This window comes from Chenopodium quinoa, unplaced genomic scaffold (assembly GCF_001683475.1).
Source record: "Chenopodium quinoa cultivar QQ74 unplaced genomic scaffold, ASM168347v1, whole genome shotgun sequence".
Classification (NCBI taxonomy): Eukaryota; Viridiplantae; Streptophyta; class Magnoliopsida; order Caryophyllales; family Amaranthaceae; genus Chenopodium; species Chenopodium quinoa.
Window position 1 is genome coordinate 7,054,919 of NW_018743292.1, and position 22,139 is coordinate 7,077,057.

Here is a 22,139-nt window from a genome sequence, read left to right on the forward strand (position 1 = left end):
TAAAAAAAAGTAGACAAACTAAATCGAGATGGAAGAAGATCAAAATCGAACAAAGGATCGAAATTGATTATTACTTCACACTAGCTTGTAGACTTGTCCTCTAAACACACTCCGCCCAAAAGAGGAAGGTAAAGTAGGGCGGGTACACCGGTGGTTGAAGAAGAAGAAAAGTTAGACGATTAGAACTTTAATTCAGAACTTCTTATTAGTGAAGTTTAAGTTACAGAAATACACAACTAACTTCACCTTCTCCGCTACTCCTAAACCTTCCTAATTCTAGATCTTTGCTCATCTCTCCGCCATTTTTGCCGCATTACAATTTCCAATCTTCAAGGTTTTGAGCTTCAATTTCTACTCATTTTCGTGTTGATCTGTTCAAATTTGTTTAATCATTCTCCATTTAATCCGCCATATTTGTGCCAAATTCTTCAATTTTTTGGAAAAAATTGCAGATTAAATTGGTAATCTTGCGGCATTGAGGAGGAGCTATGGCTGTTCCTGTTGAAGAAGCCATTGCTGCTCTTTCCACATTCTCACTTGAGGTAAATTTTTTGTATATTTTTATTTATTTATTTGAATTTTAGGGTTTAATTTTGGTTCATTATGTATTTATTTTATAATTATGATCATGTTATTCAGGAAATTAATCAGAAATATAACTTAATGTGTATAATTAAAGTCTATTAGGCAATGTATGTATATTTATATTAGTATGCACCATTTGCTTTTGAATACTGGAAGTGAGTCAGTGACTCCCATAACCTGCTAAGGTAGTGAGACAATTGATCAAGATATCAAGGAGATTATACTAAATCTGTAAACTGCAATGCTATCATATATATTGTGGAACTTTACTCCTTTTGCAGTCTTTTATGGTAACTCAAGCAGATTAAGGATTTGTTTGTTTATGTGTTAGGATTCTGAACCTACTATTAGGATTTCGTTGGTGTGTAGTATTGCAATTGTATTATAATGTAACATGGAAGATGGGATAAGGAAAGTTGGTTAAGTAAATAGTGGAGGCACACTAGTATAATGCTAATTTTTGTCTAAGCCTCGTATCGTTACCGTTCCAACTTTATTTTTCGAGCAACTTAAATTCCATTTAAACTTTTCTTGATTTTAATATGGAAGTGAATACTAGTGTCAAACATTAACAACAACATTAATATTAATCATTGATTTATCACGTCCTGCTCTATGCTGAGTAAGTGAATATCTTACTTATTTCCATAATTTTGTGCGTGTTTCCTATGACCGAACAACTGAATATTATGTTTCAATTATCAATAATTGTTATGTTGAAATTTGTGCTCAAAAGAGCTGAAAGTTGCTCAATATTGCAAGCTACAGTATATTATTGGCACTGCTGATGATTATTTTCCCTCATCTCGAACCCTTGGCAATTTGTTTTCACTCTGAACTCTGAAGATTGTCAATACATACTCACCCTTAATTATCTCATCTCAATCTGTACTTATAATATTCTTTTGTTTAAGGAGTGTCAATCATCATATACTCTTGTTTTCCTTTTTTTTTTTTTTTTTTTTGTTTTTTTGTTTTTGTCTTTTTTATTTTATTTATTTATTTTTTCATTTATTTTTTTTTATAAAATTAACTCAGAAAAAAATGTATCTCTACATTTTTGAAAATCTTTTTAGGATGACCAACCGGAGGTGCAAGGGCCAGCAGTTTGGGTGTCATCTGATAGAGGTGCAACTACTAGTCCAATTGGTAAGTATTTCTGTTACTTTTTTTTGTCTATTACTCTGTAATAAATATTTATTTGTAATGTAATTTTTCTTGATTTTTTTAATTCTATTATTTGCTTATGTGGATTACAACACACAAAGCGGGATGTTTTGTGTTTTCCAAAGGCAGAACATACAATGCTGAAAGTATGAATTAACTTTTTTTTGCAGAATACAGTGATGTTGCTGCTTATCGCTTGTCTTTATCAGAAGACACCAAAGCTCTTAATCAGCTGGTACACATCTTTGCCTGCCAGCCTCTACTTGTAAAGTTATCAACGCTAGATTTATAAACGTCTAAATTTACCTCATAGCTCTCGTGTATTAATTGCCTTCTCTACTGATTATGTTAAATGTCTGTGATATGCTTCTGCTTGGTGATAGGGATACATTTTAATATATTAATGCTGTTCATGCAGAACACTCTTATCCATGAGGGGAAAGAAATGTCATCGGTGCTTTATACATATCGGAGTTGTATAAAGGCACTCCCTCAGGTGAATTTCCATATATATATATATTTATATTTTTTTTTAATTTTTATAAATGCTAAACTTTCTCTATTGTAATATATACTGAAGCACCATGACCCAAGTTATGTATTACCGATTTTAAACCTCAGAGCTTCAGTGTATTTCATCTTTAGACCTTCTTCTGAAATATATCTAGGCAAAGACATCTTGCTCCACCCATATTCATTTTGTGATTCTAATAGTTGGGAACAATTGCAGCTTCCTGATTCCATGAAACATAGCCAAGCTGAACTATATTTAGAGACATATCAAGTACTGGATTTGGAAATGAGTCGTCTACGCGAAATTCAACGTTGGCAGGCATCGGCAGCATCTAAAGTATACATTATGTGCTTTCTCTTAGACCTCCAATGAATTACACTCTACCTCCTTATATTATCTTACCAAAGCATGTATATAATTACTTGTAATCCAATGCAGTTAGCAGCTGACATGCAACGCTTTTCAAGGCCTGAGCGACGAATCAATGGCCCTACTGTAACTCATCTTTGGTGAGTTGAAAAGCTATTTAACTGGCCTTAAGATCAACTTAATCTTGATTTAAACCTATTTCAACTAAGGTATTGAGCAAAGAGTTTCTGCCCCCACAGTCCCTGTAAAATCTAGGTTTCTCATATATGATATTCTGTACATAATATCAAAAAAAGATTCTGTACATCAGTGGAAGATTTTATTGGGTGTCATAAGAATAAGTGTCCACATTCTGACCTATTTATTATTAGAACTCCTATTTATATTCCTCTCTTTCATCTCCTGACTTATATCTACTCACAACATTAATTCAATAATATCAGAATGTTTAAAGTTCTTCCAAAAGGACTCAATTGTCAATACGTTGTTTGTCCCCTTGTAAAATCATATAAATTGATCGCAAAGTAATATCTTGAAACTGTTTTCTATGCTACAGGTCTATGTTGAAGCTGCTGGATGTTTTGGTGCAACTTGACCATCTTAAAAATGCAAAAGCTAGCATTCCAAATGATTTTTCTTGGTACAAAAGGTACGCTAGCTAAATATACTATCTTGATCTAATTGCTATGTTATTATTTTTAGCTTTTCTTTGCCTTATAATATGCAGATATCGAGCCCTATATGGCTATATCCTTCTCCCATTCTGCAAAAGATTCATATACTTTAAAAAGCCTGAATAGCTGTAAAATGTTCAGATTTCTGCTCCTCCCTGTTGTGTCTAGCTTTGGAAGTTTTCGATGCTATCTTTTCTTTGGTTTTGTTTAGTATCATCAGTGATGTCTGAATTGGATGAGTATACGGAATAATCACTTTTGGTTCTTGTAGCCGACCCCACTTATGGGATTAAGGCTTTGATTGGTTGATTGATAGTGATGTCTGAATCTGCCAGATCAGTGGAAGGGCCGAGGGGGTGTGGAGGAGATTGTGATGATCTGCCAGATCAGTTCTATTGAGTAGTATATCCTTTATTGACTGCCTCTTTTGAAAAATTTGAATGTAGGACATTTACCCAAGTTAGTGTTCAGTGGCAAGACACTGATTCAATGAGGGAGGAATTGGACGATTTACAGGTATGTCATGTCATGCTCACTTTTAATTTAGTATTTGAATCCTCCACTTTGATCGATTTGAAATTAATTTTTACTGAGAAGACTTATTTTATGAGTGTACTTTTTGGCTGTCAGTAGATTTTCTTAAGCACAAGGTGGGCTATTCTCTTGAACTTGCATGTGGAAATGTTCAGGGTGAACAAGTATCCTGAGATATACAAGTTACTGTTTTTGCAAATTAAGATTTTTAGGAATCTAGGTTTTGTAAGGCTCTTTTGATTGGTGGCAGGATATTTTATAAATGCTTTTTATTTAAATCCTGGGATTTCCCTTAACAGTGGATAGTGTAGAAGATATTCTTCAAGCTCTGATAGTATTCACTGTTGAGTCACTGGAATTGGACTTTGCACTTCTCTTTCCGGATCGGCATGTTCTCTTGCGTGTCCTTCCTGTACTTGTTGTTTTAGCAACTACATCAGAGAAAGATACTGAAGCACTTTATAAGAGGGTCAAGATCAATCGACTTATTGGCATTTTCAAGGTATAATAGATGATGTTTCCATATATCTAAGACTTATGGTACATGATGCTTTTCTGTTAAGTATTTTGCCTTCTTGAATTATGGTGCAACATTCAATGCTTAGACTTTTCCGATCCTGATGATGTGCAGAGTGATCCAGTTATCCCTGCATTTCCAGATCTTCATCTTTCTCCTGCTGCTATTATGAAAGAGTTGTCATCATATTTCCCGAAGTTTGTCAGTCAAGCTCGTCTTCTTGCTCTTCCAGCACCGCATGAGCTTCAGCCTCGTGAGGCTCAAGAATATCCTTTTATTGCTCTTCGTTCTTTCTAAAGCAATATTTCCTGCTTGCTATCCTTAAGTCCTTATGCAGTTTAGTATGAACACAGCAAGCATGCCTATGATAATCAATTCTATTTTAAATCGCAATTTCAGTCTGCTGTATGTAGCATGTTTGTGTCTGCAACTCTGTGTACACTGGTATTATTCTATTTTAAATCGCAATTTCAAACCCAAATACTCTCTCTCTCTCTCTCTCTCTCTCTGTATGCTGCCCAAATTATCATTTTCTTGTCCAGTGATCTCTGTCATGAACACAATTTCTGATTACTTCGTCCTCTTTATCATGTGGCTTATAATTGGAATGTGCCTATAATTGGAAAATATTACTGGTAATTTATTATCCAAGAAAACCTTGGTATTGTATACCTGCAAAATGGCCCTTTGGCCTTTGGTTTCTTATGCATTTTCAGCTTATATTGTATAGAATCCAGCAGGAGCTACTGCAAAAGAATGAGTACCTAGCACTAGTTGTAGGCTTACAGCTTGCTGCTCTGCATTACTCTTCCTCAGTTTCTATCCATGTCATCTATGTATCATCCTCTTCTTTTAATTTCTATGATGCACTAACATAACTGAAATCCTTGGGATAATCATCAACTTTAATTTTGCAAAACCAGACTGGAAAACTTTATGTTCAATTAGCTGCTTCCTAAGATAGTTTTGTTTATTGACTATGAGAGATGTGGCTATTTCTGGCTTTCCTTATGTTCATACAATACAATACAATGTGCAAAAGAATATTGGATATGCTATATTTCTTAACTTACATCACTTATCAGAGACAATATCTTATAGTCAACCATATTAGTGCTATTCGGGCTGAACACGATGATTTTACAGTTCGTTTTGCTTCATCCATTAATCAGGTATTGCTTTTCTAATGCTTCCTTGTTCATAACCTTCCACGTGAAGGCATGAAGCATGCTTTGTATGTGCATATTTTGATTCAAGGATATGCTGAAATCAAAAGTTCATGGTTCTGATACCTTTTTTTTAAAAAAAAAATTATTTTATGCAGTTAGATTTATTAAAATCCACTGAGGGTGCTGAAGTTGAGTGGTCCAAAGATGTCAAAGGCAACATGTATGATATGGTTGTTGAAGGATTTCAACTTCTTAGCAAATGGACTGGGCGCATCTGGGAACAGTGTGCATGGAAATTTTCTCGCCCTTGCAAGGATCAATCTTCTGAAGAGTTAAATAAAGCTTCGACATTATATTCTGACTATGAGAAGGCACTGGCACTTTCTGCGTTAATTTTTAGTCTTGCAATATATACATCTCAAACGTGTTCCACCTGCCTCGTTTAATTATTGCAACAAGTAATAAGGAATAAAGAGTGGTTCTAATTTGTAAGGGATGGATGGTGCAATACTAATTCCAGCAACAAGCTAACCTCTGAAAGAAGGGGCTAATGGAATATATATATATATATATATATATATATATATATATATATATATATATATATATATATATATATTTGTTAAAGTATCATGTCATTATGTTTTCTTCTAACAGATAATCTTTTGGCTTGCTGTAGGTGGTGCGGTATAATTACAGTGCAGAGGAAAGGAGAGCACTGGTTGAGCTTGTTGGCTATGTTAAAAGCATAGGATCGATGATGCAGCGTTGTGATACATTAGTTGCTGATGCCTTATGGGAAACAATTCATGCTGAAGTTCAGGACTTTGTTCAGAATACCTTGGCAACTATGCTGCGTACTACCTTTAGGAGGAAAAAGGATCTTTCTAGGTGGGCATTTGGTTGATGACATCAATCAGAATCTATAGTTTAATATTTTAGAATCTGCAGCCTTCTCATTTCTGTGAGAAACCCCCTGACTCTGGGCCAATAGCAGGGACATAATACGCCTCTTAGAGCAAAGGATTAGTTAGCTAGCCCCACCTGGTTATTGGTGATGATTAAGTATTTAAGTACCTCTCTTCTGGAGGAAAATCTTCATCGAAAGAAATCGAGTTGATATATCAATCATATACAAAATGCTATATTTCTGAGGTTGAGGTAGTAGCCAAGTGGCAATACTCTTCATCTCTTGAGGAAAGCCCTGGGAACAAATCTTCAGAGAGGAGGGGGTGTATGTGGAAGTTGAGCCTTGGGTCTGGTCTTGAGAGAGGCAACCGATATTCCAAGGAGTTTGGGCACCAAAAAAAAGCCTATGTTTTCTTATGGTAGGATAGCCACTCTACGATATCTAGTATAGTCTACGATTCTAGTGTTTTAAACAATTTTTTTTCCCAAAATAACATATTGTCTTTAAGATGGATTTCTCATTCTAGCTCTTTATAGGGATATGGAATATGTATCAGAATATTAGACCCCCATTTCTATTGCTCCGGCTTTTCTATCACTTCAATTCCTCCTCTCTTTGACTCTCACTCTCACCTTCATCCATCCCACCACCCTTACTAAAACTTCTTCATCCTCCTCCCTTCTATTTTCAAGTGTTCCTGTACCCCGACTCCATTTTCTCTCTCCTCCCCCCCCCCCCCCCCCGCGAGCAAAAGCTTTCAGTTGCAGTTATTAGGGAAGGCTTTCCAGCTCTCAATCAAAGGCAAGAATAGCAATGGAAGCGTCACTCCAACTCCCCCTTTCTGCAAGGTTGTGAGATCAGAAATGACTGGGGTTGGGTTTTTCTAGATTTAATGGTGGCTGGGCTGTGGAGGAAGCATGTAGCTAATATCTTGAATCAGTATCCTGGCTAAAAGTTTTGATGCATATGTAGCATAAGAATAAGATGCTATTTCTATTCAATTTTGCATGTCATCAATGAGGTTTCTATTATTTAGTCAGACATTGAGTGTTGCCTCTGTGCTGTTTGTTCTATTGGGTTGATCCCTCCGGTTTTCCCCACCTAATACTTAGGATTAATCTTTTTTCAGGATTTTGTCTGATATGCGGACCCTTTCAGCTGATTGGATGGCAAATACAAGCAAACAAGAGAATGATTTGCCATCCCTACAGCAAGAAGGTGAAGAAAGCAAAGGGAGCTACTTGTATCCCAGGCCAGCTGCACCAACAGCAGCCCAGGTCTGTTTACTGTCTGTTACTTGTCCTTGAAATATATTCGTGGTAGGCTGGTAGCTATGACATTTGAAGAGATCCTTTGCTTATTGATTTTAATGAGAGAGCACATTGTCAGATGGATGATATATGGTTCAATATTTGTAAAAGAGAGAGTTTGATAAGCTGAGCGATGTCAGTGAGTCATTGGACAAGTGCTCAGTTTACGCCATAACTAGCCGTAGCCAAAACAAACCTAAGCCTAAATGATCCCAAGCCAAGCTTAATCCAATTAATCAGTGAGGAAGCATATTGGTTTTACCGTTGCCTTTTTTTTTTTTAACCATGAAATGGTCAGTGAGAGTAATCCTGAGCTAATTTAGGCTGTGAGCCCAGATTTAGTTGTGGCTAGCTGATGGTTGCTCACATAGATTTGGGTGAATGAACATTGCCTTGATCCTACCAAGCTCAGGCTGGAATGTGCTTGTTTACAGTACACACCATAAAGTCTGAGAGTCACTTGAGTGTTACTGGCTAGGAGGTTGTTGTATAAAATACTATAGTTTTAGGTCAAGACAACATAAAAAAAATATATACATAAGAAAAATCGAATCCTAAAAAATCACACCCTTTAATTAAATTTGCTATAAAAGACTAATTGGAAACTGTTGAGCTGACCTGCGATTTTATATGATCAACCTGCTCTAGCCAATCTTGGCTACTCACCAAAAAGGACAATTCCAAGTGGATCAGTTCCACCATAAGCAGAATTCGTGGCTATATAAGTATATAACATATTATATGAAATCATATTGGGGTATCACACTGTGTATAAGCTATAAGTAACTGATTCAGCATTCATTTATACTTCCAAAATTCAGGTCCACTGCTTGCAGTTCTTGATCTACGAGGTCGTTTCTGGTGGGAATTTGAGAAAGCCAGGTGGGCTCTTCAGCAATACCGGTTCAGATATACCAGCTGAGGATTTGAAACAGTTGGAAACCTTCTTTTACAAGCTTGGCTTCTTCTTGCATGTGCTAGATTACTCAGGTAATCATCTATTATTCTTAACTCAGCTCATTATTTCTCTCTCTTTGCTGGCTTGTTTGTTTATATAATTATATTTATATTTACCAAGACATGGACAGATACACCTATCCTCCCAAATGCCACAATTATATTTTGGTCCCTCAATAAATGTTGGTTTTGCTGGAAATAATTAAAACATGATCAGCTACTACTTCCTGCTAAGTTGTTAAATTGCAATGTAATGCTAGACTTGCTGGCTTCTAGAGAAATTAAAATTTTCTATGTAGCTGATCTTGGCTCTCGATTGTGTCTGCAGTGACAATAGCAACACTTACTGATCTTGGCTTCCTTTGGTTCAGAGAATTCTATTTAGAAACATCCCGTGTCATCCAGGTGAAAATACTTTTCAATTATGCACCATTCTTCTTGATGGATCACTTCGCCATGTGAAAATGTTTGATTTGAAAGCTAGGTCTTTTGTATTAAAATAGAAAATATCTTCCTTTCCTCGTCTCAGCCTTCCTCGGCACAGCTCTCACTTGTTTATAAATAAATTATTGTAGTTGAGAGTGATGTCACGAAGAAGATGGTTGTTGTAGTAGTTAATGGAAGAAGTAAATATAAATTATAGCCTTGTCCTAAACAGTAAGCCCTTATGTAGTGGGCCTTAGTGTATCCGATTCAGCATACCCGAGTGCCATTTAATGTGGAATGTATCCAATTAAATCTAAATTAATTCACTCCAAGTTTCTCATTGATATTTGTTGTTGTGGGTGGAGGTTTATAGCTTAAATATTACTTGGATATAAGCCAAAAAGAATATAACATACATAAATTATGTTTTTATAAGGCTAGAAATACAGATACAGAATAAAGTTTTGGGTTTACTTCCCCCTAATATGGAATATTTCCCCCTTGCGATGCTACTGTAACAAGTTGTTGCCAAACAAGTCTCATGCTAGGGTAAGTAGTTCTTTGATCTTGGCAACCACATACATAGCTACTTCTGCTCCAAAAATTAGTGTAGAAGAGATCCACTATCACTGTTAAATAATCTGTAGATTGGTTTTTGTTTAGGATAAACTTGGGAGCTTCCAACTGTTTCCTAGCAATTCTTATGTTTAGCTCTGCAGTCATTCTATAGTTTAGTACTCAATTCATCACACATGTAGGCATGACACAATTTGTTTATGAACAAACAAATTGCAGTTTTTAATTGAATGCTTAAATGAATGCAAATTTACTTGTTGCTTGATTGCAGTTTCCAATTGAATGCTCTCTTCCCTGGATGCTGGTGGATTATGTGCTTGAGTCTCAAAATGCAGGATTGTTTGAGAGTGTTGTTATGCCATTTGATATCTACAACGATGCTTCTCAACAAGCATTAACTGTACTCAAGCAGCGCTTCCTCTATGATGAAATTGAAGCTGAGGTACTTTTGGGATTTTTTTTATCCTCTATCCCCTCGTTGAGTAGCTTTGATTGGATATGTGACTCATTTATGGCTGTTGTGAATGCTTGCATATTCTTTGTCTATTGGAAAACTTATTGCTCGTGATTTATCAGTATTTATTGTTGTCATTTCCTGTGGGAGCGGAGTACATGAAGCATACCGTCCTCTTGTTTCCGTGAGCTAATAATAACATGAGTGACTGAATGGTTTAGTGATTGATGGGAAGCTTGTACATGATTAGGGTTTTGTGTGAGCGGAGCATATGAAGCATATGTTGAGTGAATGGAACATTAGAGGAGTTGGGCAACATTAGAACTTTAAGAAGAAGGCAAATGAGGTGATTAGCAGCAATTATAGCTGGAGTAAATAATTGGGGCTTGATTCTTGAGAGAGAACAAATTATCCTTGGAGGATTTGGTTGTGTAGGTAAGAAAGCTGAGAAATTTGATATATAACCTGAGGAAGATATTAAACTATTGGAGGAGTGTGTTGAGTTATGATAAGGATGATGGGATAAGGTGTGATTAGACAGTTGATAAGAAAATTAGAAAATGATTTATCAAGTATGTATTTAGATGGTTTAAATGATTGAAGAGTTTAAAGAATGTTCATTTTTTTAGAATTTTCATTCATAGTTGGGATAAATTTGATATATAACCTGAGAAAGATATTAACTATTGGAGGAGTGTGTTGAGTTATGATAAGGATGATGGGATAAGGTGTGATTACAGACAGTTGATAAGAAAATTAGAAAATGATTATTGAGGATGATACTTAGATAGTTTAAATGATTGAAGACTTTAATGTTCATTTTTGAAGAATTTTCATTCATAGTTGCGAGAAAATAAAAGCTCCTACTATCCTTTATTAAATGTCATGTTTAGAAAGAGAAAATGATTGCGGCAACATCATTTGTTAACACGTGTTTCATGAATTCATGGTGATTTAGTGCTTTTCTACATTATCCTTGGAAATTTGACAAATGTTTAGGACATCTAAATGGGGGAAAACATCACAACCATCTATCAAATATTGTAAAGGACGAGGAATGCTTCTAATAAGTTAACAAGAAAAGGTAGTGCGCCAATTATGCTTCACTTCATTAAACGATGATTCTGGAAAAATTGCATAGAGCAGTTCTAATCTGTCCCACTTAAAGCTTACCAGTCACACCTACTAGTTTTATCGCAATGGTTTTTTTGCTTATCGCGAAATACAATATGAAAGGACTTCCAATCTGACCTTCAAACAAGTTTCCTCCTCTTACTCTTTTGAGCTATCTTTTAGCAATTATTGGCCCCTACTGCACTGCAGCCTCAAAAATAAACAAATTATCTTCTTGGTTCAAGAAATTTGCCCTCAAAGATCTAGTAGTTTCTATTCTTAGATTTGCAGTACTTAATTCTTGATCCAGTTGGTTTGCCCTCAATGAGCATGACGTTCTTAATTTGCAGTCTTTTTGTCTCCTCTTTTCCCTTAATTATTTCTATTTGTAGACTATGCATAGAAAATATCAAAATATTAGTTGCAGATTACATTGATTTACTTGCTACTTTTACACTAGAGCTCATATATGTTTCCGTTAGCTATTTTGACATGGAACTTGAAATTTTCTTTCACTTCTTACAGGTGGACCATTGTTTTGATATTTTTGTTTCCAAATTGTGTGAAATAATTTTCACATATTACAAAAGTTGGGCAGCGAGGTATGGCTGGAAGTGGAAGTGGACCTATTTTAGTTTCTTTCAGTCTGATACTTAAAGTTATCTTCTTACTTTTGATGCTAAAACTTTTTTTCATCTGTTAGAGAATTGCTCGACTCGTCATTCCTCTTTGCAGTGGACAATGGAGGAAAATACTCAGTGCAACCGATGAGATTCAATGCACTATTTAAAATGACTAGAGTTAAGGTGAGCATGATTTTGCATTTCGTTTGGGATGACCATCACTCAATATAGTTTTGTGATCTTCCACCTTATATCATCATGTTTCATTGTGTTTTCCAGTGACTTATTCATTTAGTCATAGGCATGGTCTTCAAGTGTTCCTTAGAAGCTTATGTGAAATGCCCTTGAGTAGTTGAGCCTTGACCGGTCTACTACTAGTACATGATGCTATGATTCACTTGCACATCTATGCTGAATTTTTTTCCTTCTATTGCTTGAGGACTTGTGGTCCTCTGACTCTGTATGTTTTTATTACCTTGTTTCTCTGTATGGTATCCTAAGAAAAATAAAGATGATATGTAACCAGATATTATTAGGAATTAGTGGGGATTTTATCTTTGAGATAAAAATTACACTTGAAATGAAAATAACTCTCTTTTCTATTTTTCCAAAAATTGAATGGTATGTGACAGGAAATTGAAAAAAGGGAATATGCTCACTGTATAATTAAAAAAAAATGGTAGTATGGTACCTTTTCACTCAACTCAATCCGAGCCCTGCCTCCCTGCAAAAGGATAATTGGATAAATCCTATACTATAATGTCTATTAGACACATTGATCTTGCAGTTGAGATCTGGAAAGGTGTAAAACCTCAATATATGTTAATTTCCTTCTTTTTAGGTGCATATTTTATAAGTTCCTGGGTGGGGCAATGCCTCTTGCTGGCAGGTCATCCCACTGCATCTTCTATCTAACATCTCTTCCCTTCTCCCACCCCACTCTTAACTTTGTTTTTCTTGCAACAATTATCTAATACTGTTTATGATGTGCTCATAGTTACTTGGAAGGAGCATTGATTTGAGATGCCTGATCTCACAACGTATGAACAAGGCATTCAGAGAGAACCTGGAATTTTTATTTGATCGTTTTGAGTCGCAGGATATCTGTGCTATTGTGGTGAGTGCTATAATTTTCTTTGATTCTGTCTTCTGAGGATAATTTGAAATCGAAACTCATTTGTTGTTTCCTTTTCTGTATATTTTTATTCCAGGAATTGGAGAACCTCGTAAATATCTTGAAACATGCCCATAAGCTTCTGTCTGAGGATCTGACAATAGACTCATTCAGTCTTATCTTCAGTGAGATGCAAGAGAACATATCTCTTGTTTCATACTCAAGCCGGCTAGCTTACCAGGTTTAAATTCTACCTTTCAGCATATATGTTACTTTGTCACTCATAACTTACAGCGTTTAAAATGGGGCTTGCCTGTTCCTGTCTATCATGATGATTATTCTGTCATTTTTATATGTTGATAGCTTATGAGGCATTGATTGTTGTTGTTGCTGCGATTCTGCGAATGCTGCCTGATATTTTAAATGATGTGATCTTGACACAAGTTATGAAAAATGCTGCGAGCTCTTGGATTTTCGATTCATTATTATGAGATTAATTGATCAACTGATATCCCTGTTGTCTCTGAATTCATCAAGCTCTTGTGGGGATTTTTTTTTTTGTTTTTTTTTTGGTTGTTGTTGTTGTTGTGTGTGTGGGGGGGGGGGGTTCTTGATGAAGGAGAGAGAAGTGTAGTTTTTTGGAATTGTCCTTTTGAGTTCTTTGTTAAATACACGTCTATGTCACATGAGTTTAGAGGCTTTATTGGCTTGATCATTTATAGGCTCTAATATAGGAAAGCAGGATAAAATCCTTGAGCATGTGCTTTCTTTGCTATAACCTGGAGTGTTTGGGCGTGAACAGAGCTCTAGAAATTTAAATGCCTGATTGTTTGTATTGGAGTCATTTGGAGTAATGGCCCTTGTGACTTTGTGCTTTCTTGCTATATCCTGGACTCCTGGAGTGTTTGGGCATGAATAGAGCTCTAGATTTTTAAGCGCCAAATGTTTTGTATTAGAGCCAAATTTTGACCTGGACTGTGTATATATAGATGAAGTTAATAAATTTGAGCCACAAGTTGAGCCATATAGCAATGGGGATGAATTGAAGTTGCTATTAGTTTGAGTCCTAATACCGGTTCCTCTTCATTGATGTCAGAGGCATAAGCTGTCTGTGAACAGTCTTTGTACTCTTTTCTTAGTAGTTTATGTTGTTGCCTTTTCTTTTGCTTTCCGCTTCAAAAGGCCTTCCAAGGCTAGTCATTCATCTGATGACAATACGACTAGTCGCCGACCTTCTTTCCTTCTCATCGAGAGATGCGGCATTACCGGGCATTTCTCGACTGTGTCTCCGAGGGACAGTTGAACGAGCGACTCATGAATGCTGCCAGATTGAACAAGCCAATAACTCGAATGCTTTCGGTCTGTTTTTTGAGCAAGAATCGCAGTGTTACTTTACCTTCACCATGATACAGACTCCAAGTTCTTATGGCAGAGCACGAGGAGATTTTTCATCCTGAAAAACCTTTCACAGGAGCTCAAAAGTTATCTTTTTGCTATGTTATGTAGCTCTCAGTCAAAGGAATTTTATTTTATTTAAATAAATTTTTATTCCAGTAAGCTTTATGTCTTTGTTCAATCTTGAGGCTTGGTTCTGAGAAAACAATATTGTTGAATTGTTTGTTGCATTATTGTCTTCTGTTTCCTTGTCTATTGATTTCTCTGAGGTGATGATAATATAGGGACATGTAAGATTTGGTTGTAGATGCTTGTTGTGTGTATCCAACAATACCTTTGACTGATTTTCTTTTCCTGTAATTTGTAGATCTGGACAGAGATGCAGAATGATTTCCTACCAAACTTCATATTATGTAATACTACTCAACGATTTGTCCGATCACCAAAATCATCCAGTGCTCGAGTTCAGAAGCCATCAATGCCATATGCCAAACCAAACTTTTACTGCGGTAACCAAGTAAGATGGGTTTACTTCACTTCTCCCCTGGCTAGACTCAATATAATTCTTTCTATTTCATATTAGCAATCATAAGCTTAGTTCTCACTAGTATCATTTCAAATATGGTATATCAAACACTTTAGTTAAGAGGCATCAACCTTTATGCTAATATTGGTCTGTTGTTGAACATAAGTTACATAACAATCAAGCCATTGCTCTTAGCCTTTATGCAATTATTGTCTCAGACTCTCAGCATTCTTTTTCTTGCCATATTGCTCAATGGACATAAGAAGCTACCTAAGTTTCTATTTTTTTATTTATTGTTTCAGGATTTGAATTCTGCACATCAAAGCTTTACGAGGTTGCACAATGGCTTCTTTGGAATGCCTCACATGTTTTCTATTGTCCGCCTTTTGGGAACCCGTTCTTTACCATGGCTGATCCGTGCGCTGCTGGATCACATATCTAATAAGGTTAAAAATTCTGTGTACAATTAGTTACTTAAGTGTCTTCCACGTACACAACAATGGCCCAGTATATGTCCTGCTTAATGGTGGGGGGTTAGTGAGATTAAGCGCCCCCCCCCCCCCCCCGCCGCGCACACCACAAATTTGTAGACCATTTTTCAGATTTTTGGAAGGGTATCAATTTTGATGAAAATTTATTATGGTTGAATCAAGATGCATGTATGTTCACAAAGCTGTTTAGTTGACCCATATCTGTATCTCATCTGTAGTCACTTAATGAAACAGATAAGTTCACTTGAAGCAATGATTACAGGATTGCAAGAAGCATTGCCCAAATCAATAGGTTTGCTACCCTTTGATGGTGGTGTGACAGGTACAATCTGTTTATTTATTTATTTTTTTGTTGGGGGGGTGGGGGGTGGTTATTACCTTTCCAATTCTTTCAAATTAAAATAATAATGATTTACTATCTAGGTTGTATGCGACACATTAAAGAGAAGCTTAACTGGACCTCAAAGGCAGAACTAAAGCAGGAAGTTCTTCAGGGGATAAAGGAGATAGGAAGCACACTGTATTGGATGGGTCTTCTAGATATTGTATTGGTAAGTCCTATAATTGTATCTGCATGTTCTTTTGATATAAAATTATGTTGTATGTATCCCTAACTCCCTAGGTGTAAGAATCTAAAAGTAGATATTTTGAACATTAAATAACCATTGACGACACCTATCAATGCATGATTTTGTTTTATCTCCAAAATTAATACTTTGTACTATTTCAGGAAAGTAATCAATGCTTTGACAGTTATATGTAGCTCTTATGGATATATATATAGCAAATCCATTTATTTAAGATTAAAGCACAACTTATGACTATTAATTACTGTTATACAATTGACACATTTCAGGAGTCCTCACAAAAAACAAAGTGACCCACTAATTGTGTTGTTGATTTGTTAGACTTGATCTTCTAGATTGAGACTGATGCAGAAGACCATAAACTCATAAAAGAAAGATCACTGTATTCCAAAATTGAGTATACAGTTTGCTACAACTTGAGTCTTGACTCTATCCGATAATCTATGTTTTGGCTTGATAGAACTATAGAAGGCCCTATTAACACCAATTAAATACAAAATTTTCCCAGAATTAGCTGGAACATGGAGGCAGGATAAAAGGGAACCACATATCAATACAGATATCTGATTATATGACGATGACTTCCCATCTTTGTTTAACCTTGGAGCAGGATAGGCTTTTCTTCTTTTTTTTTTCCCCTAAAGTATCTAGTGGTATTAGCGCTCTAGAACATCTCTGATACTCTATACAGTAGTCACTTGGTATCTGATTATAGAATATGCTGCCTAATTTTCATGATTTACATAGCAGATGAGCAAGAAACAACTTTTAATCATATATACTTTGTCGTTTGCATCAAAAAATGCATAGCATATTAGCACGAGCAGATGAGCTCATCAAGTTATAACCAAGCAAGTGCTTGAAGGTGAAATTTCTTCTAGTTATTCACAAAGTAATGTTTTTATTCTTGCAGAGAGAAGTCGATACAACACGCTTCATGCAACTCGCACCCTGGCTTGGATTCATACCTAATGCGGATGGGCAAATCCTGCTATCACAAGGTGAGGGTGAAAGCCCTGTCGTCAACCTCATGAAGTCAACAACTACTGCGATTGTGTCGAATCCTAACTGCTCAAATCCAACTTCCTTCTACACAATGTCAAAACAGGCTGAAGCAGCAGGTATAAAGACTTCTCCATATTCTAGCCATCTTCTCTATGATCTTATTCATGGATGTCAAGCATGTTGTGAGAAGTATCAAAAGACAATTAGGTCATGGACTCATAGTTTACGTCATCATAATGCCATAACTACTTTTCTATTGACAAGAACAAAATGAGTTTCCAATGATTCTTTTCAAAGACATGGATGGACAAACCAAAAGTCTTGCAACTGCTCTTTGATTTTTTGCTATTTCATATCAAAGGAACTCATGCAGACAATTTTCATTGTTTTTCAAATAAAATACATTCATTGACAACCTAAGCTATGATAATGCTAGGTATCTTGTATATGCGTAACCTATGAACTGCCTGGTTGCAGATCTCTTGTATAAAGCTAATATGAACACTGGAAGTGTTTTGGAATATGCTCTTGCATTTACTAGTGCAGCACTGGATAAATACTGTAGCAAGTGGAGTGCAACACCAAAGACTGGATTCATAGACATTACAACTTCAAAGGACTTCTACCGAATATTTAGTGGCCTTCAAATAGTAAGTGATGTGCAATTGCAGGTCTTTTGTTCTTCATTAATTACCCATCAGGAACATATGTGCTTCTAGATTATTTGGTTTGGTTATTGCCTGAGTGTTTTATGATGTGTATTATGGATTCTAATTAGTTGCAGGTATAACCACATCGGAGAAATTTTTAGGTCTTTGTGACTCTGCAGTCACAATTTCACTACTAATAACACGGGCTCTAACTCTTTGGGCTCTTCTGAATAAGCTTCTACCAGACTAAGTGTTTGTTGTTTACAAATTCAATTATTGGATCTAGTGGAATCATCATTTATCATCAGCTGTGTGACAGAACCAAATGTAACATAAGCTCTAGTCCTAAAGTTAGATGTAAAATCTGAAACTCTTTAGAATATAGGTGGCAAATATAATCTCCAAATTGAAAATGCTCTGCATGAGGCTTGGGAAGGCAGTAGAAAATCTTAAGAATGCTACATATTGTTTCTTCATATCTTATTCCTTCACTATCCAGGGTTTGATGAAAATAATCTGTTTGTTGGCTTTAGGCTGTTTACAACTGTACACTTGAACCATTCTAAAACAGGATGCCACCCTAGTCGATAGTCCTTTTAGAGCATTGGGCTAATGTACGATACAGTTTGGTATGTTACCGCCTTATCAGCCTGATGTAATAAATTCTAATGGATGCTGTTTACTAGGAATTTAGTTTCATATACTGCTTATTTCAACAAATTACTAAATTTCTGTCATGATGACAAGGCCCATTTCATGTACTTTGCTGGATTAGAGAAAGGAGTAGAACTTTGTATTCAATATGGGGAAATTTGGGTGATATCCTTGGTGGGATTTAGGAGCATCACTAGAGGCATTGGGGTGATGGTATGATGTGATATCCCATTTTGAGGTAAAATAATTATCTTGTGATGGGAGCAAACTTCTCTCTTGTATATAGACAAGTGCTCACAATTTACTTGAGCATTCATCAGTAATTATCAAGATATATGAGAAAAGCACTTGAAAGTGTATTGAAGAAGAAATTTTTTTTTCTTATTCAATTTCTAACGACTTTGAACTGCAGGAACATTTAGAAGAATCTGTTCAAGGAGTCCCAAATAGTCGTGAGATGCTGGGAGATTCAGTAGCTTGGGGAAGCTGCACATTAATATATTTACTTGGGCAGCAGCTGCATTTTGAGCTTTTTGATTTCTCATATCAAGTCCTTAACGCAGCAGAAGTCGAGGTTACAGAACTTACTCTAATGCATAAAAATGTTCAGGGTATCCAGGTAAGACTCGTTATTATTCCATTATTATAAGGATTTTGATTTCTATTTACCATGTGCCTTCAGTTGTACATATCTGTGAATGCTGCAAAAACGTTGTCCTGAAATATCTCGATTCCCCAAAAAACCTGATAATGCATCTCACAGAAGCATAAACCTGAGTCCTGAGTCAACTAAGCACAGAAAATTTTGTTAATTTGTGCTGATGAACTGATTACTGAGAACAAATCTTTATTGGACCACTCTCTTAGATCTACATATGTCTGAACTCTGAAGTAATAAATAATCATACATGTGTATAAATCTCCTCCTCGGACATAAAGATAATGTTTTGTTGTCAGTATTATTTTGATTTTTGACTATCTTTGATTTCACCTTTATTACTTTGAATCCATTTTCTCTGTCAGCCAATCACAAACATGTAATGGTAAAAAATTATTGCTTTATCTAGGGATTCTAGACATCCCTAGAATGACACCACATCAGGATTTACAGGGACAGGTTGGGTGTCAAGGTGGGCTATTAGAGTTTTCCCAACATAGATCGATAGGAAAACTTAATTTTGAATGGCTGAATAGGAATTGCTGGGGAAATAGTGTAGGGTAAAAATTTTAACCTGTGGCATGGACTATGAAGACAATAGTGATCCTGGGAGGAATACTCTTATTTTAGAAATAAAGAGACATCTCCTTATAAGAGATTCCCCTTATTGCTTTGATTCTTGAACAATGTTGCCGAAGAATCTGACTCATAATTCAGATTTATGACCTATGCTTTATGGAAGTTGTTTAAAATGTTTTATGATACATTCCTTTAACACCTCAGAGTTAAACTGATTTTTCTGCCTTTTGGACTGGAAGGGATGGGAACCCTTGATAGAAGCCATGAAGAAAGCAAGGAGGTTAAATAATCATGTGTTTTCAATGCTAAAAGCTCGTTGTCCTCTTGAAGACAAGGTAGCATGCGCAATAAAGCAAAGCGGAACACCTCTGCATCGAATCAAGTTCGAAAACACAGTTTCGGCTTTTGAAACCCTTCCACAGAAGAGCACCTAATTCTTTCCCTGTGTTAATACAGCTGATTCAGGTTAGGTGGTTTTATAGATTCCAACTTATACTGAAGAGGGCTAGTATCAGCTACTTCCAAGCCGCAGTAAGAGAATTGCCAGGGTTATCTGTATACTAGAATTGCTGAAGTAAATACTTGTTCTTACTGTCTTACTATCCAAACACTGTCGCTATTGAAACACGGGTTGGCTCAAGTGCTACTTCATGATCCAAATGGAGCAACCGCAAGTGCTAGCAATAGTTGCTGGACTCTTCGTCGATTTCCTGCATTAATGGAGCGTCTTACCATTTTCTTGTCACACAGCTACAGGTTGTCACAATATATGTTGTCAACTTGCCATGTATGGTATATGCTTGGTTTGTGTAATTGACTAATTGTGTATCAATGTACCTAATGTGTTATGTATACGTAGTATTATGTAATTATCATGTATGTCATAATCCTGTAGTAGTATTTTAAGTAATCGGATAATGTTGATTGTTTATTTGCGAATAACTAATTAATCATAGAACTGTATGGGTGCATTGATGAATACACCTTGCCAAGCAAATAAATATATTACTCTTATCATATCATCTTCCCCATTGAAAAAAATATGGAGTACGGCGCTACGATTAGAAATAAATAAATAAAATAGGGAATAAGATTGAGTGAAACATCAAATTCAAACATGTTATTGTCATTATTCTTACTAGATTTTTTTTTTTTAAACCAGATGCAACACTTTTATTTTTGAACGGTTTAAATATAGTTGAGACATTAATAATTTTCACTTTGGGTTCATTAAATATTCCTAAGCATTATATTTAATTCCTAAGCACATTTAAGAGTCAAAGTTTTAGAAAATAAGATGAACAGTGAACCTCAAGGGAGGGGAAAGGGGAGGTGTATGTTGATAGTGATCGAACTTTATTTAAATGGTAGAAGCCCAAAGTTCAGAACCTTTTTATTCAACAAAATAATGAATGTTTGGTGGATTGCTTAATTATAAAACCATGTGCCCTAAAATTATTGGTCAGATTGCATTTGTCGTGAAAAAGTCAGAAACAATATTTTTAGATCCAATTCCAATTATAATTATAAATTTGCTTCTGCCGTGGAAGTTAATTTTAAACCTTTGTCACCACCAAAGTGGTGTGTGCTATAGAGTGCCTAAACCTTACGTATATATATTTTTATCAAAGACTAAATACTTAATTAGTTACACCTTGCCAAAATAAAATAAAATATATTGTACTCTGTTGTTCCATACTCCGTATTTCGTTTTTGATATTTTTCCTTTATTTGTTATGTTTTACATATTTATATAATTCCAAAGCAATTATTCTCATTTTAATCCTAAACTATTATGTTAAATTTGTTTAGAAAATTATATATCAATTATAAGCATTCATTATATCCATTTTCTTAATAACCGTGAAAACGTAACAATAAAAAAGAAACAGATGGAGTAAACCAAATGCTATTCATGTTTATTTCTTGTAGGATGTGAAGTTCATATGCATAAAAAGTTTAAAAACAATTAAAGCAAAATCATGCTTACCATTTGTGTCTTTTTTTTCTTCTTATTTTTGCCTTATTCTCGTCCAACTTCCCATTAGATAAGGTAGGGAGAAGGGAGATCATCTAACTCTTTCATGGAAAAGATCTTCCATCTTCCCCTTTCACTGCAAAAATTAAATGGCATAAGATACTCATATTCAGCTATGGTTATTCATTTGTATTCTAGTGGAGATTTTTCTCCATTTTTTACAAAAAAAAAAAAAAAAAAAAAAAAAATTCTTAATATCTTTTTGTGCAAGATTAGTCATTGCATTTTGAGGTTAGTATTTACACTAAATATGATTGGACTTAGTTAAGTAGAATGCTTTAAGTTTGGAATATGACGATTATTAATCTAAAGCTTGGATACAACATAATGAGCATCAATGAAATCAGCTCAGCCAGATACTTTTTGGTTACTAAAAATAACAATTTAATACGAGTACATAACATTAGAAAATTTTGGGCACTGACAATGTCCCCTGAATATATCCTTGGACTAATTGAGATATTTTTAGTCATTATTACATGCCAAAATTGTAATAGGATAGTTTGAACTACCAATTGAGATATCCATTGTAAATTAAACTATA

General features: G+C 35.4%; 1 protein-coding gene across 1 annotated transcript; it reads left to right on the top strand.

Moving 5' to 3' along the window:
* The first annotated feature begins 21 nt into the window (after positions 1-21).
* LOC110736733 (protein PIR-like) lies at positions 22-20,567 on the top strand. Its single transcript, XM_021917028.1, has 31 exons — positions 22-334; positions 453-542; positions 1,662-1,734; positions 1,923-1,987; positions 2,171-2,248; positions 2,483-2,602; positions 2,705-2,775; positions 3,192-3,284; positions 3,756-3,825; positions 3,943-4,007; positions 4,150-4,345; positions 4,475-4,626; positions 5,439-5,532; positions 5,685-5,900; positions 6,209-6,420; positions 7,569-7,716; positions 8,571-8,739; positions 9,035-9,111; positions 9,980-10,150; positions 11,801-11,877; positions 11,979-12,081; positions 12,896-13,015; positions 13,110-13,253; positions 14,775-14,924; positions 15,236-15,379; positions 15,659-15,746; positions 15,848-15,975; positions 16,925-17,132; positions 17,494-17,666; positions 18,733-18,939; positions 19,797-20,567. Exons 2-31 carry the CDS (start codon positions 489-491, stop codon positions 19,989-19,991), a joined length of 3,861 nt encoding a protein of 1,286 aa, XP_021772720.1. The 5' UTR covers positions 22-334; positions 453-488; the 3' UTR covers positions 19,992-20,567.
* Positions 20,568-22,139: the final 1,572 nt, after the last annotated feature.